Genomic DNA, 15,415 nt, shown 5'->3' on the forward strand with positions numbered 1-15,415 from the left:
CTAGATCAAGTCTATTCGATCGTCCGAGATTCAGGTCATCCAATTTCTCCCGTAAGTAAACCGATTTAAACTTTGGTATAACACAGGAAAAAGCGCAGCTCACACTATTTTTCACTACCTTTATTTTACTCTCGATTTCTAATTCTATTTCTACCCTAAATTTGGTTATTGTTCGAATTCCATTATGTTACATTTGAATTTTCCCGTTTGAGAGAAAATAAAGAATAAGGATAAAGCAGTAATTTAAGCTTTCACGTGAAAATTAAAGAATAGTTTTCGTATTTCGAATTTTTCTTTGTAGGTATTTCTTTTTTTTTAAGGAATAGAGCAACGATATTAGAATTGGCGACCAACATTAGCAACATTGTCATACCGTAAGTTGAAAGTAAAAACCCCGCTCTTTCAGATGACAAATCCACTTTCTTGGCAACTTGGCAACTCTCATTACCGGACTGAGGAGTACCATCATAACATACTGGATCAAATTAGAAATAAGTTAACCACTTGACTTATGGATCAAACGTTTAAAACAAAAGTTTCTCTGTAATTGTGATTTTGAGTTAGTTAAGTGGTACACGGGTTTTTATTTATTTTACGTTTAAAATAAAGAGGTAAGGTATGTTAACATAATAGATAGAACAGCCAGTGAATCATAAGAATTACACTAAGCCCATCATTGTACATTCTCTTGGCAGTATTTGTGTTCTTCCCTAATAGTCTCAAGTTCTAGAGATACTCAGCTCCATGGCTCGGAGGCTCCTTACAAGAGCAGAACTCAGGATGGAAGACTTGCAAGAATATGAACTTGTAAAGAAGTTTCAGGAGAAGAAAAAAACCGGAATGGATCATGCAAATAACTCAAGTGCCCTAGGAAGACATGATGATTCCATTACATCAAATTTTAAGCCCAATAGAGAAATGATATATGAGAGAATTGGCTACAACCCCAATCCTAGGAATCCTCAGTAATTTTTTTTTTTATAAATACCAATGCCAAGCAATTCTTGTATTTTTTTTTCTTTTTTAAGTTAAGAACATAACACTGGAAGACCAGAGAGCAATACAGGGAAAAGTCAACAATCTTAAATGACCTGAGTGCATAACAACCTGCTGCATAAGAAAGACATCTGTAATAAATAAGCTACTGAAGGTTTCCGCATATTAATGATTGTTTCATTTAAATCTGAAGTATGTTTATTGTCATACAGTTATCATGAAATGATAGTTCTCTCAAAGGTCAGGTGAAAGTTGAAACAAAATTATGTAGACCATGCTGTTATGCTGATTGGTAAGCTTACTTGGTAAAACAACTATTTCTATGACGTAGCGATACTCTACTTGATACCAATTTGTTAGGATGGCCAACGGGTCGTGTATTTTATGAGCGATATAAAAGCATTCGGTTTGAAGAACTTCTTCCGACAAGCATTGCATACTCTTCAACTTCTTTTACCTCTTCTTCTTCCACCTTTTGGCATGAACTATACACGTCAAACGTCGTAGCTTGTCGTCGGTAAAGAATTCCAACCTAAGAAAAAAAAGTATTTGAAAATTTGGCTCTTGCATATTTGCATAGTATAGAAAAGATTTGATTCTGGAAGTAATGAAGTCACCTTTGATACTGACTCGTCTTCGTACACATCGCTAGTCTTCTCCCATAAAACTGAATACTTGTTGCGATTAAGCTTAATTACAGCTTCTTCGAATGGTTGAAACGTGTAGGTTTCAGGACACAAGAGAAAGGATGGTTTGTATTGGCCCTTATAGACCATCTTAGGGCAGGAATGGATATAGAAACCCAGGTAATACCAACAGAAATTTGGGTCACTAAGACCTAGTTGCCGACTGAATGCTATTTCTCTGTAATGAAATGGAATTAAACTAATCGGTTACGCGATACCATGACAAAGGCGCACCTCAAAGATCCGTACGTCCCCAATGAAAGGTGGTTATAATCTGGATCATAAAAAAAGTACACGGATGACAAACATGTTGGGAGAATATCTACCACTCCGACGGCCACCAAATTGCCATCTATCCAGTATTGCTTAATAGGATTTAAAAAAATAATCACAAATTAATATCCATGTAGTGTACAATAACAATGAGGGAAACCTGATGGAAGCTACCATATCCAGTATAAGGCCCATTTTTTGTGGAGGATTTCTAATAAGACCGAATATAAATATTTTACAAGCAAGATCCTATGACATAAAAATACCTGTAAGGGTGACTTCACCAAGAAGCGCTTAAATTGCTCAATAGATAAATCCTCCACTTTATCATCGTGGACATGAACTTGATACTTTACATACAATTTGTAAGCTGATGACAGGGTTTTCTTAAATTCAGAAGAAGTTGGATCTACAAGTTTAATTTCTAACTTTTTAAAAGGATTATGATGTTCTTCTTCTAAGTAGTCTTCCAAAGTCTTTGGAAGAGTCCTGGTTCCAACTGAACCTACAATGCAGAAGGAATACAGTCTTTATCAGCTTTGTTTAGAAATGTGGCAAAAAGTGCAAAACACCTGCTTCCTTTCAAATGTGCATTATTACCTGGTGTTCCTATGGGAGCTTTAGAAGAAGAATCTGTTGCAAATGCTGAATTGGCATCTTTTGAAAGAAAATTCCGCATCTTTTTCAAAATTTTTTTGTGAGAATGACTCATTTGAAAATTGTTGGCATTGCAGCGTATGGTATACTGTGGGCAACATGTCAATTTCATTATAGGTTTATAGCAATAATGCCCTAAAAATATGGTGTGAAATGGTATTTCAACCATACTTTAAATTCACTGTTAACAATCAACAGTATTAAATCTGTATTACCACTCCTTCTCCAACCACGATTAATAAGATTTTCATAGTCTACAACATTCATGGTATGAGCCCACATTCCTTTAACAAAATGGATGTGAAAAATTCAGTTGCATTAATATTTACCATTCTACAGTTTCCTTTTTACCATGACTAAGATTTGACTTGGAGCCTTTGCAATAACCACATTTGTGCCCCTTGTCACTTCCAAAATATTCAACAATAGACAAATTTGCCTTATTATTCATTATCGTTTTTCCACTGAACTCTGTTGTTTATAAATGTCAACACTTCCATATATGTGTTGCCGTCTGCAGCAGATGTGTTTAAAGACGTTTTGTTGATACACACGTTCCGTGTTTCGGGATTTTCTCACTAGAGGTATGCCTTTTCAATCTTTTGTTTGCTTTTTGTATTTTTTTTTACTTTTTTATTATCTTTGTTTACAATGTGGCCGGACTGATCGGTGTTTTCGATCCAACTATTGAAAATTGTATATTACTGTATCTGTAATTTGTTTATGTATTTACTTTTGTTGCATTATCTTACCAGTCCACCAATTCAAATGATAATTTCAAATCTTTGGATGATAATAGTCATAGGATAGGTAGATACACGGATTTGTCGTGCTCGATTTAAGTTGTAAATTTTAAGTCTGGTTGCCTGAAATGGCTGTATTTAGCAAAGAATATTCACCCTTTTCTTGCTATGAAGTTGGTCACACGTGGACCCCTTTCTGCCCAAGTGCAGCAGCTGGAGTTGGCCTATCGTGTTTTGAAGAGGGAATAAAAATTTACTCATCAGTTTACCTGGTATGTTTCTTTTTATATTCAGCTGATCACCTTCATAGTATCTTTTACAGCTGTCTGCACTTTTGAGTGGAAAACTACCTGATATTGGACAAGTGAAAAGGATTGTTTCAAGCATATTGCAGTCATCATTTTTCCTGGGCTGTAATGGATTTTGTTTTATCAGTGCCTTTTGTATCTTCAGGTACTTTAAAAGTTGTGAATTACATACCTATATTTAATATATTTGATTTTCTTTTTGGTGCAGGAAACTATGTGGCAAGTTTCGAGTGTTAAGCAGTGGATTTTTTCCTTCAGTCCTGGCTAACATAATAGCAATATTAGTTGAGCGACCAACACGAAGACCTGCCTTGGCAGTTTATGTCACCAATGTGGTTAGTTCATGCATTTTGGAAAAAACTAGGAATACCAAATTTGACTTAACATCTTTTTTTTTTGTAGGCTTCTGAAACAATATACAATCAATTAGTAGACAGAGGCTTCTTGAAACCTATTCCCCATGGAGATATTGTCTTGTTTTCAGTCACATTGGCATGCCTTTTTAGGTGGTTTCAAACTACACAGGACCATTCTAATTTCCTATTTAAATTGATAAGGTATATGAATGCCTTTTTTCATGCATTCAACGTCTCGATCAATCTTAAAAATTGTCTCAATTATGCCCTAGGGCTCTAGTCGGTGATGGAGAATTGAGACCATCATCAAATATACCAGCAGGGAAAAAAAACGGGAAACGTATATGGAATAAAAGACATGTGTTATGTCCACACTCCAACGGCTGTATTCAAAATTGTTTTCAAGTAATATTTTTATGCATTCTTTGGCAGCCCATTTATGCCATGGAAAATATGAACATGAAAACACTAACATTAATAATGGATGTGATTCTTCTTTTTCCTGTTTAGATTCTAGTCAAGAGATTTTTATGTGGCTGGGGTCTTCATGCCTGTGGGTCATTGCTTTTATCTTTTCCACTTCTTCTGAGGAAACCATCAAACTTGTTGGTATTGTTGAGAGGGATGAAGCATGTACGCTTTGGAGCATTTCTTGCATCATTGGCTACGGCGTATCAAGTAAGTGTTTCTCTTTGTATGGTTCTTCTTGTTTAGTAGTAACAACTGCTTCTGAATCGGCACCTCTATTATTGTAAGAAAGGTGATGACGTTACGCTACACCCTCCCCATTTTTGGACGGAGGAGGGAGAGTTAAATCGAACCGTTTTTTAAGTAAAAGAGCTATCCTGTCAACATCATCTATTACCCTAGTTTTGCATTTTCAAGTTACAAAAAAAAAAAAATCTAATCTTTGCCCCTTTCTTCCTAATATGATCCCAGATATGGGATATAATGGCTTTGTCAAAAGGGAGGGCAACAAAAAAAAATTAGCAGTTGTAAGCAGACTTTTAATAATAGCTTTATATTTGAAATCGCAGAATGGAGCCGTCTCAACTGGAAATCCTCTGCAACTTAGTATGAATTTGTTGTGAGAATATTAATATTTACTTTAAATTGCCAAATAATTTGCTTCTTCCGTACCAGCACATATTGGATTGCATTATTTCCGAGGTATAGTCTCTTCGGTAAAGAAATTTTTGCGACCACGTAGGGGGGAAACATTTTTGGTCATGTTTTGAGGTTACTTTATACGGTCCTCCTCCATGCGCTCAACTATTTAGCCGTGCTTTATTAGGCAACTAATAATATGATTTTGTTGCAGTTTATATGTATAAATATGTATGTACACGTTTCTAGGCTGTTTATTGTGCTCTTCGATGGATTCGGGGCTCAAATGGAAAAAATCATGCTGTTTTAGCCGGTCTGTTTGCTGGAATAAGCATTGGCTTTTACAAAAATTTAACCCTTATCCTTTACCTTACCTGGAAGACTCTTGAAGTCCTATATTATGAAGGAGTCGAGGCAGGATATTTGATAAAAGTGCCAGGTTTCACTTCGATTTTGTACAGTTTATCAACTTCCATCTTGTTTCATGCAGGTAGCTAGAAGTGCTTAAAGCAAAGAGAAGTTTTAGGTTATAAGCGTTAATAATTTTTTATTGATTCTTTAGCCGTGATGGAACCGCATAATTTGAAACCTGCCTATTGGAAATTTCTGATGAGAATAACTGGCAGAAAGTATTTCGCACAGTTCCTTCATCCAGATTGTTATCGTTCATCATTTTTTAATAATTACAGGATTTCGGAATTGAACAGAAAAACTCTAGACATTATGGGACTGCAAAGTTCAAAAATGTTGCCAAATTTCACTCCAGTTTACGAAACCAATTATCTTAGTGATCAGTTTAAGCTATGGCTCCAAGGACGCGGTGAACACTAAGTTTTTCTTTCAACCAAAGACAGTTGTAACTAAATATAGTTTAAAGGACAAACTTGCTTTAAAAGGTCTGTATTTTCGGAAATGTTTATCATGTAGTCACATTGCGTTTGCGTTAAACAGCCGTACCACGTTCCAGATTCTGTTTAATTTCTGTGGTAAATTCACCATAGAATCGATCCAGCTTCTTATTGAAGCGCATGTTGCGCTCGTTAATGTAGTCAATTTCGGCGTCATCATCATGACGCCTACGACGACTGTATTTCTCGCGCTTCTCGATTTGTTTATGTAAATCTTCAACCATACGATTCACGGCTTCAGGAGAATCTTTGTGTAGTCCATGAACTATTGTGTTCTTTTCTGCATAAAAAGCATCTCCAAGATCTGTTCTAGCTTTTTCATACTCTTCCATATTAGGCTTGATTTCTTGGACCAATCTTGAGTACTGACGAAATGTTGCCTGTTCATAGTCGGCAAAACCTGTATCTGGATTTTTCTTCCTGTTTTTCCTTTCTTTACGCTCAGCTTCATCAGCTCCCACCTCTAACAGCTTTGTGCGAGAATAATCTTTCCCAAGTTTTGCTGCTTCTTGCCGTTGGGCTTCAGTTCCTAAAATCCAGTCAGCACGTGCCTTCTTCGCTTCCCAGTTAGCAGGTAGCTTGCTTCGTTTACTTTCCTCCAGAACTTCTTGGTGGTTTTTCTGGCGAGCCTCATTCTATTTTTGTTAAGAATTCCCCCCAAAAATATCTTGTGTTACATGTAAGATCATGCAATAAAAATATAAAAGTGTGCCAAAACTGAAATATCTTACTCGACGACTGTGTAATTGTCGCAGTTTTTTCATTCTCTCCATTTGTTTAGAGGCTTCCACATTCATATTGGATTTTGATGGACCTGGTTTGTCTGACATCCTAAAGACTGTTTCTACTTTCGTTTTCAACGCCAATAATTGTTCTATTGTTTTCTTTTTTGTTTTTTACTGGATTTACTTAGATAGTCAACGATGGGTAAACGAATTCAACAGTTAACGATGTTGACGACTTAAATGTACTGTCAGGTACTGTTTAGTGTTTACTACTGTTTGCTGTAGTACAACATGGCGGGATGGAATTGCTTTTTCCTAGCGCAGGACAGTGGTGCCATATGTGCCAATAACGTAATCAGAATCAGAGGACAGAACAGAACCATTTGTCCATTTCTCGTCCATTTCTGTAAATTTTATATCAACACTTTAAAAATGATAAAAAATCCGAGACTTACGCAATGCCATTTGATCATCTTTTTTCTAGATAACTCTGTTCGCTAGTTAACCGTTTAACCGGTAATTTACAGATAACTAGCCACACCAACTAGCGGTCGATGCGGTCAAAGTTTACGGTCGAAGAAGGAATTTGAATAAACATTGCCCACAAAGAAGGAGGAGTCTGCTGAATATTGAAATTGCTGATCGATTGTTAGGCCGACTTTGATCACCTTTCAGCGGACAATGGCGACGCTTGTACGTGGTACGATTGTGAACGTCAATGTAACGGTGCACCACCAACGGCGTAGCACTGTTGGTTAGCGTCATGGAAAATTAAGATATTAGAAATTCTGTGTTTTATTTGTATAATAATTATTTTTTTTGACAGAAATACCGTGGAAGTTGGCATTTGAGAAAAGACGTCAATTTTTCGTTAGCACCTGAACTAGTATTGAATTAATTGGTTCAATGGTATCAGCTTCCTCGTGGGAAGGAACACAAAGCCCGAAAGGTATTGTTGATCCTTAAAAAAATTATACCAATTAATATCTTACATCCAATTACATTTTAAGTTGTAAACTATGTAATGTTGACCAAGTTGTCTGTGGGTCAATACCTGATTTACAGATTTTAAAATAACCAAATACCTTCAGACTGAAAACACATGAAAATCATTGAGGAATAAGGTACTTTACATAAAATGGCATCTAATTATAAATTTGACCTGATCTAACCTGCACTTGTAACATAAGGGTTGTAGACTGTGGATGTTGATCAGTTATCTGTGGGTGGAAATCTTCTTGACCATTGGGCAAAATATCCTGAGACTGAAAAACACATGTTAAAAAAATCTAGCTAAAAAGGAGTCTAAGTGTAAGATAACATAGAACATGTTTTCTCTGTCTAGTTTTTTTGGTCAATTTCAATCATGTCAATTAGATTTCTGACACCAAATAACTGGCCAGCCTTCTACTTTGTACAAACCTAAAAATGTTACATGATGAAGCCATTAACTGATGAAGTTCAATACTTTTCAGGTTTTATGTTTCTGTCCAAGAGCAAGGTGATACTACTGAACAAGTAACTTCCATACTGGTTCAAGTACCATTGCAAAATCAAAGTCCTCTTTCTAATGCTGTCTTTCAAGGTGTTTCTATCATAAAATAAAAAATGTACAAATGAACTGCAGAATTACTGATGAGGGTTTACCTGACGGACAGGGGTCTTCCATTGAAGACCACAAATCAACACCGGCGTATCAGAAATCCATATTATCAGGAAATTCTAGTAAGGTTTTGAACGAATTTGTTCATTTATAATTTTTTTTTACCAGGCCTTTTTGTAATTCGGATTTCCATAGGAATTCGACAATGGCGTGTCATGTGACGAAATTGATGCCATGGTCGTCCATTGAGGAGCCATGGAGTGTACTTCATCTAATCATGTATTCCAGCAATCAGACCGGCTAGAACAGTATGCTTTTCTCCATTTGAGCTCCTAATCCATCGAAGAGCACAACAACAGCCTAGAAACGTATACATATATATCAATATAACAGCAGCAAATTCATTTTATTTGTTGCATAATAAAGCACGGCTAAATAGTTGAGAGCATGGAATTTTATTAGCCGAGTTCTTATTAAAGTCAGGTAGAAAATTCTTGTTTCAAAACAGGACTTTAACTTCGTTTCGTTCTGCCATCATTAAAGTCAGGGGCCGTCGAAGGACCTGTTGGGGATGCATGAAGATGAAAAATTAGCAGAATCATTGAATTCCAAAAATACAGTTTCAAGTGAACGGCAGACATGCGTCTAACGAGCCGCAATCAACATCCTTGTATTTTTATTCCAAATATAATTTTTCTAAGAAATTTCTAGCCTCTCTAAAAAAACAAGCCCTACTGTTCGAACGAAAGCACGTCAAATCGCTGCATTTAAGAAATGCTGTACGGTTTTCATCCATTACACTTGTTGGAAGCCACAGTCTAAACTAAACTAAACTCGCCAGTGGCGAGTACTAGTTAGTTTAGTAGAAAATTCGAATAAAACAATATCTCTTGAAATTGGGAAGAAATAAACGGAAATAATGTGCTATCGGCCAGACTTGCCGCGCCGATCAATTTTCCGATCTCGATCTCCGATCCGATCTTTTGAGTTTGATCGGATCGGGCGATCGAGATCGGCCGATCATTTTTACCGATCATTGTGCGACATCTAACGCTGAAAATTTACACTATTTAACGAATTTAGTATTGGCTGTCACAGCGACAGTCACTGACGGCCATTGAGGGTGAACACTAAACAGTTTCCCTCAATTGGCATTCGCAAAAATAGTAGTGAAAGAGAACCATGCGACTGCAAAATCGACAGCTAGATGGCGAAAAGTTTGATCGCTCAAAAAGATCGGATCGCGATCAATTTTTTGGGATCATTTTTTGAGCGAAGATCGGATCGGCGATCAATTTTTGATCGCGATCGCGGCAAGTCTGCTATCGGCGCACCAGCTTTATCTTATGGTTTTTTACGTTTGTCTGAAAAATATAAGCCAATTGAAAAAATAAACTTAATTTCGCGCTTATCATTCAATTCGCGATCGAAATGATGTATTTTAAGTCAAATTTCAATTGAATTGAATTTGAGTTTGGCATGGAGTGTGGAGTGTGGCATTGGAGTGTGGCAAAAACTGGCCCTCATCGGAATTGGCTGAATATCACAGGATTTACTCAAAATTGAATGCTTATTCCGGCAAAATTGCTATTTTTTTCATTAAGTTAATCGTTTTCGAAATACACCGAGTATTTGACGCAATGCTAGCGCGCCAGTACGCTACAGCGCTAGGGCGATGCAGCAGAAGATTCGTTGAGTGCATGTAGGGAATTAAGTAGAAATCTGACAGGGAGATGGCGACTATGGCAATCCGTTTTACCCCCCCCCCCCCCCCCTATATGGCAATCCGTTTTACATGAAAAAAAAAAAAAAAATGGCGGAAAAAAAAAAAAATCACACTTTTTTCTCTTTTTTCTACCCGTAGCCATCTACCAGTCGGTTTCGTTATTACAGGCATGTAAGCAATTTGAGTTAATTGTATCCCATTAGCAGTTAATGGAGTAGCGTGGCTGGAGAAAAACGCGTGGCTGGAGAAAAACTCGTGGCTGGAGAAAAATATTTAAAAATGGATAAGATTAGATAAAATTATGAAGCTGCAGGCTCAATTTTTTCAACAGCACAGAATCTTAGATGACAACAAAACTAAGGATGGTAATATGAAATGATTGTATTTGTGTTCTTTTATTCATTTGTGTTTTTTAGCTCAAACTTTGTGTCTACAAGCTCAGTTACTGGAAAATAACAAATTAGAACTGGACACTTTCAAAACAGTGAAGGAGGTTTTCCAAACTCATCCCTAACTGAATGTGAGGATGAGTTGGCATGTAAGTAAGTAAAAACATTATTATATTGGTTTTCAATTATTAATTATTGTTTATTAGATCAAATTATGAAGCTGCAGGCCCAATTATTGGAACAACACAAAATATTAGATAACAGCAAAGCTAAGGATGGTAAGGCCTAATACGTAATGATTCTATTTATTTGCTTTTATTCATTTGTGTTTTGAAGCTCAAATTTTGAGTCTACCAGCACAGCTAGGGGAAAAGAATAAATTGGAACGGAACAGTTTCCAAACAGTGAAGGAGGTTTTTCAAAACTCTTCCCTAAGTGAATGTGAGGATGAGTTGGCGTTAGGCGAACACAGTCAGGTACCTAAACTTTTCAAATAAGAATTCAAAATAAGTATAGAATTTTAAAAAACAATTATTTATTGTTAAGTTATTCAATCCACCACCTGACAGTGTGTTAAATTTAAATTCTGTTAGTGCTGCAACAAAAGAATCGATAGTAATCAGTCCATGCAGCGAAGGAACTGAACAATTGTGGGACCGTATTTGGGCCGAAAATGTGTGTGGTACGGAAACCCAGAAATGGCATGAGTTCAACATAAAACATGGATTAGGTACTTTTCGGTTTTTTGTCTATTGAAAAAGTATTTTTAATGCTGTTATTTTGCATTGACAGAATTTTAGCGGGGGATCAAGTAAAATCTGGAAGTGTTACAAGATGGAAGAGTGAGCCTACAGTTGAAAAACACTGAAAGTGCATTACCATTAAGGTATGAGCTGCTTCTCTTGCTAAAGAACAACTTGTCCTTTACGTTCAGAGTGTTGGTGAAGCTGGGTACTTAAATGGCTCTAAAGATGTTTCACTTCGCTGGCATTGCAGTGATGAACATCATACATGGACTTTTTAGGTATGAAAGGAATTTTCTTGAAAATTTTTTGAATTTATGACGAAGCATTTCTCCTCCTTTTTGCCAACCATGTCTAATCTAAAAAAAATTTATCCAATAGGAAAGGATTTTCAGCATACTGGGAACACAACTATCAACAATGCAACATTCTAGGGGTGTTATTTTATCATTCAAGAGCCTTATACAATGATTTTCATCTGCAATTTGTATGGCCTTTCCCAAGCTTCTGCCAGAAGTTGAATCTATAAGTCATGTAAGTCACATGAGCAACAATTGAGATGCTTAATGGTGTTTTTCTTTTCTCAGCATAGGTTAATAGTAACATTGGATCTGAAAAGATTCTTGGTTGGGGCAAGACACTGAATAAATTGTAATGATTGAATGGATGACATGACATTTCTATACTTAATTTGGATTCCCGAGACGGTATTTTATATTTAAAAAATTGAAGTGCATATCTGGGCTCCCTTCCTTTCCGTAGCCCCGTTTCCCCTTGACTCGTAATAAGCCCGTAGGGGGTCATGCCCCTACTGTACGGTATATATAAAAACAACATATACCGAGGTTTGGAGGGCTCTGGCCGGAAAGGGGACGTGGGGGTCCGCTTAGTCCGATGATGTGTTCACGGAGGGCTACGTGGCTACACACAAATCCGAACTAAAGGTTAATCGCTCCTGTAAAAATGTTCCAAATCTTCAGCTCTTCTTCCGGCTTCTCTTAGCCAATCACCGGGTAATCTCCCCGGTGGGTCAACAAGGCAGTGTCTCCCCCTGCCTGGGGTGACGGCAACTTTTGAAAGGGCTATTGTGCCTTTTTAAAGTTGCAAAAATAATTGTAATGTGCAGAGAATTGTCAATAAATTTTTTTTTACAAAATGTTTTTTGCAAAATTTGTTTCTTCCATTGTCTGTGTTCACACACTACATTTATCAGCTTTTTCTATTATTCAATTTATCTTTCTTGTTTTTGCCACCGTTGTGTCGTTTATCTGTAGGTATTCAATTGTTATTTGTTAAACTTTTTGAATTCTTGGACTTAGACAAGGAACAACGTGTAATACCTGGATATTTTTTGAAGTAGTTTTGTATTTGTATATTGTTTTACTGGTATGGGAATCGATCCCCAGTCATTCAGCGTGCAACGCCGATGCTTTAACATTGAGCCACGAGATATATCTAAATTTTTTTTTATCGCATATCGTATGTTATCGTCTAGGATGTTTATGCAGTCTATCACAACTATATGTTGATCTTTCTATTTTTTTCATAAGGTCCATAGCTATGTGGTAGAGCATTCAGCTCCGATAACTGTTACCATGGGTTCAAACCTTAGTAGATGTATAAAGATCTACATCTAAATGTATAAAAGAGTATTGCAGTATTGCATTTCAGTTTTATTCAAAGTGTAAATGCAAGTCCGCAAGTGACTAGAAAAAAGCCAACTTAACTTCATATGATTCATGGCTCATTGGTAGGGCATCGGCGCGGTATGCCGAACATCCAGGGTTCGATCCCTGGATAATAATTAATTAAATGCTTACAGAAATACGATAAACCAATGGAAACAATGCTTACCATCAAAGGTGGTATTAACATTAAAGGTGAATTGAGCAAGCTAAATAAGAAAAAAAAGGCTGATAAATGTAGTGTGTGAACACAGACAATGAGAGAAACAAATTTTGCAAAAAACATTTTGTAAAAAAAAATTTATTGACAATTCTCTGCACATTACAACTATTTTTGCAACTTTAAAAAGGCACAATAGCCCTTTCAAAAGTTGCCGTCAACCCAGGCAGGGGGAGACACTGCCTTGTTGACCCACCGGGGAGATTACCCGGTGATTGGCTAAGAGAAGCCGGAAGAAGAGCCGAAGATTTGGAACATTTTTACTGGAGCGATTAACCTTTAGTTCGGATTTGTGGGTAGCCACGTCGCCCTCCGTGAACACATCATCGGACTAAGCGGACCCCCACGTCCCCTTTCCGGCCAGAGCCCTCCAAACCTCGGTATATGTTATTTTTATATATACCGTACAGTAGGGGCATGACCCCCTACGGGCTTATTATGAGTCAAGGGGAAACGGGGCTACGGAAAGGAAGGGAGCCCAGATATGCACTTCAATTTTTAAATAATTAATACCGTAATACGCGGGAATACACAGGCGAATCATGGAGGGAAGTTCAATTCCGTACTTCAAATTATTATAACTTTTCGTCATCACATCCCAACCAGAAACCTTCGCAGGTTCACTATTGCTATTAATCTAAATTAAGAAAATAAAACATAGATAAGCATAAAACGTTCTTATTGATATAGCTTACTTGGTACATAAATTCATCATCTGCCATATTCCTGTAGATTGCTGGCAGGAGCTTCTAAAAGGCTATGCAGTTGCAAATGATCACCACAGCCAAAACTTGAATACGAAAGTTTGGGAGAACCTTTCGTGTTGGCCACAGAGACCTTCCATGGGCTTTCCGATTGGACGTTCCATGCACCTTAAAAAAAAAAAGAAAGGTTACAAAGTTGGTTGTTCTGATCACTAAACGTGAAGGTAAAGAAGGTACATGGTCTCGGCAGTCTTGACGACAATTTCCATTATAACCTCATATCACCTCATTTTATGGAAAAAGAATTTCGTAGGCGACAGTTCCGAATAGAAAATGGTTGCATTCAAATCTTTTGACAGGTCGGGTTAAGGAATGTCGCATTAGGGAGTGCAAACCGCGATTTTCAAAACTACTAAATGCTTGTTAGCCATTGAAAGATTGCTGGCTGACGCAGGCAATCGTTTGGGACATGATTAATGAGCTGCTTCGTGGATAAAGCTCTTTTTTTTTAGTCCTCTCCAGGATGACATGAATTCCAGCATGTTCTACACATGTATCAGCAATTAGCGCTACACCAATTAAAACAATTAAAAAATTTAAAATAGTACCACCTTTTAATGTTTTTGACTCCACGATTCGTCTTCGTTGCAACTGGGAAGGCAAGGCAACTGACCTATGGTGATTTATTCTTCGCACTTGCCATAACCATTGTCCCAACATATCAGCTTTTCTGCCAACAGTAGTTTGCTAATACGACATTGACGATTAAAATTAGAAAACTAAACAAACTCAGCAGAAAAGCATTACCAGGGGGTAACATCTTGCATGTTGATGAAGAATCCTCGGTTTATAATTTACATGGCAGAATATCCACATTGCCTGGATGGCGCAACCCTTTGTGTAATCACAAAATAATAAGTAAAACATATTGAATTGAAACCAAATTTAAATGAAGTTTTACTCAACAGCCGGCTAGCACCTCTGAATTCCAAAACTACACCTACACATTCATATCAAGCTTTTCCAGCATGTCTCACCTTTGGCATTTGTTTAAGTCATTCCTTCAAAAATTTTTAATAAATGTAAATAAAGTAAATAATTGATATTTATGTGACATTGGAGTACCATTTGACTGTCAAGCATCCCATACAAGATAGGCATTTTGAAGAATCAGTGGCAGCAATCAAGTGCTACAATGTGAATATGGGCTAGATGTTATAGTCGCTGAGGGCTCTCAATCCCTAAACTGAACCTTCCTCACTGATGTGACAATCTATAAAAGGATTGAAATCTGAATTAATAGGATATGCAGGATACTGCATAAAATTATAGTAAAGATGGTACCAAATGCTGAGTTACTAGAAATTTTACCTGGGAAATCTCCAACTGACATGTGAAACATAAGTCAGCTGTTCTGCATTTGCAAATCCAGTGTTCCAAGTGACCATATTATCCAATCCATGTCTGAATGAATGAATGAGAAAATTAAATAGGAATCTGGCCGCTAGATGGCTATGCAGGAAAAAAGAAAAAAAAGGCCGAAAATTTTTTTTTTTGGGGGGGTAAAACGGATTGCCATATCTAAC

The 15,415-nt window shown here is 37.0% G+C and overlaps 3 protein-coding genes and 2 long non-coding RNA genes across 8 annotated transcripts; 3 read left to right on the forward strand and 2 right to left on the reverse strand.

The window, feature by feature from the left end:
• Nucleotides 1-1,369: 1,369 nt before the first annotated feature.
• On the reverse strand, nt 1,370-3,144 carry LOC130694780 (arginyl-tRNA--protein transferase 1-like). The gene is made up of 8 exons (XM_057517878.2): nt 2,964-3,144; nt 2,828-2,896; nt 2,556-2,747; nt 2,222-2,460; nt 2,116-2,166; nt 1,917-2,047; nt 1,614-1,860; nt 1,370-1,528 (listed from the first exon to the last, which is right to left on the reverse strand). The coding sequence occupies exons 1-8, from the start codon at nt 3,061-3,063 to the stop codon at nt 1,379-1,381; spliced, it is 1,179 nt and encodes a 392-aa protein (XP_057373861.1). The 5' UTR covers nt 3,064-3,144; the 3' UTR covers nt 1,370-1,378.
• A 76-nt stretch (nt 3,145-3,220) lies between these two features.
• LOC130694775 (transmembrane protein 135-like) lies at nt 3,221-6,009 on the forward strand. Its single transcript, XM_057517874.1, has 9 exons — nt 3,221-3,627; nt 3,678-3,808; nt 3,872-3,998; nt 4,066-4,220; nt 4,292-4,424; nt 4,530-4,697; nt 5,376-5,616; nt 5,689-5,755; nt 5,816-6,009. The coding sequence occupies exons 1-9, from the start codon at nt 3,484-3,486 to the stop codon at nt 5,955-5,957; spliced, it is 1,308 nt and encodes a 435-aa protein (XP_057373857.1). The 5' UTR covers nt 3,221-3,483; the 3' UTR covers nt 5,958-6,009.
• A 1-nt stretch (nt 6,010) lies between these two features.
• Nucleotides 6,011-7,044, reverse strand: LOC130694794 (pre-mRNA-splicing factor syf2-like). The gene is made up of 2 exons (XM_057517899.2): nt 6,766-7,044; nt 6,011-6,669 (listed from the first exon to the last, which is right to left on the reverse strand). Exons 1-2 carry the CDS (start codon nt 6,862-6,864, stop codon nt 6,070-6,072), a joined length of 699 nt encoding a protein of 232 aa, XP_057373882.1. The 5' UTR covers nt 6,865-7,044; the 3' UTR covers nt 6,011-6,069.
• A 359-nt stretch (nt 7,045-7,403) lies between these two features.
• LOC130694812 (uncharacterized) lies at nt 7,404-8,785 on the forward strand. 4 transcript variants are annotated; one of them, XR_009420839.1, is made up of 7 exons: nt 7,479-7,708; nt 7,770-7,883; nt 7,950-8,070; nt 8,137-8,173; nt 8,235-8,344; nt 8,418-8,484; nt 8,558-8,785. It is a non-coding gene; the product is annotated as an uncharacterized LOC130694812 (long non-coding RNA). The 4 variants fall into 4 exon arrangements; XR_009002147.2 differs by lacking the exons at nt 7,950-8,070; nt 8,137-8,173 and having other exon boundaries at nt 7,404-7,513; nt 7,586-7,708; XR_009420840.1 differs by lacking the exon at nt 8,137-8,173.
• Nucleotides 8,786-11,094: 2,309 nt separating this feature from the next.
• On the forward strand, nt 11,095-12,252 carry LOC130694798 (uncharacterized). Its single transcript, XR_009420874.1, has 3 exons — nt 11,095-11,207; nt 11,270-11,501; nt 11,602-12,252. It is a non-coding gene; the product is annotated as an uncharacterized LOC130694798 (long non-coding RNA).
• Nucleotides 12,253-15,415: the final 3,163 nt, after the last annotated feature.

The sequence above is a fragment of the Daphnia carinata genome, chromosome 4 (genome assembly GCF_022539665.2).
Source record: "Daphnia carinata strain CSIRO-1 chromosome 4, CSIRO_AGI_Dcar_HiC_V3, whole genome shotgun sequence".
Lineage (NCBI taxonomy): Eukaryota > Metazoa > Arthropoda > Branchiopoda > Diplostraca > Daphniidae > Daphnia > Daphnia carinata.

Bases quoted from the DNA above. Each gene is read 5' to 3' on its own strand.
- LOC130694775 (XM_057517874.1), top strand. From the start codon at position 3,484: ATGGCTGTATTTAGCAAAGAATATTCACCCTTTTCTTGCTATGAAGTT. The intron at 3,999-4,065 runs GTTAGTTCATGC...TTTTTTTTGTAG, and splicing joins CAGTTTATGTCACCAATGTG to GCTTCTGAAACAATATACAA. The intron at 5,756-5,815 runs GTATTTCGCACA...TAATAATTACAG, and splicing joins ATGAGAATAACTGGCAGAAA to GATTTCGGAATTGAACAGAA.
- LOC130694780 (XM_057517878.2), bottom strand. From the start codon at position 3,063: ATGAATAATAAGGCAAATTTGTCTATTGTTGAATATTTTGGAAGTGAC. The intron at 2,897-2,963 runs GTAAAAAGGAAA...ATTTTGTTAAAG, and splicing joins CAAGTCAAATCTTAGTCATG to GAATGTGGGCTCATACCATG. The intron at 1,861-1,916 runs GTGCGCCTTTGT...ATTTCATTACAG, and splicing joins GGGACGTACGGATCTTTGAG to AGAAATAGCATTCAGTCGGC.
- LOC130694794 (XM_057517899.2), bottom strand. From the start codon at position 6,864: ATGTCAGACAAACCAGGTCCATCAAAATCCAATATGAATGTGGAAGCC. The intron at 6,670-6,765 runs GTAAGATATTTC...TAACAAAAATAG, and splicing joins GACAATTACACAGTCGTCGA to AATGAGGCTCGCCAGAAAAA.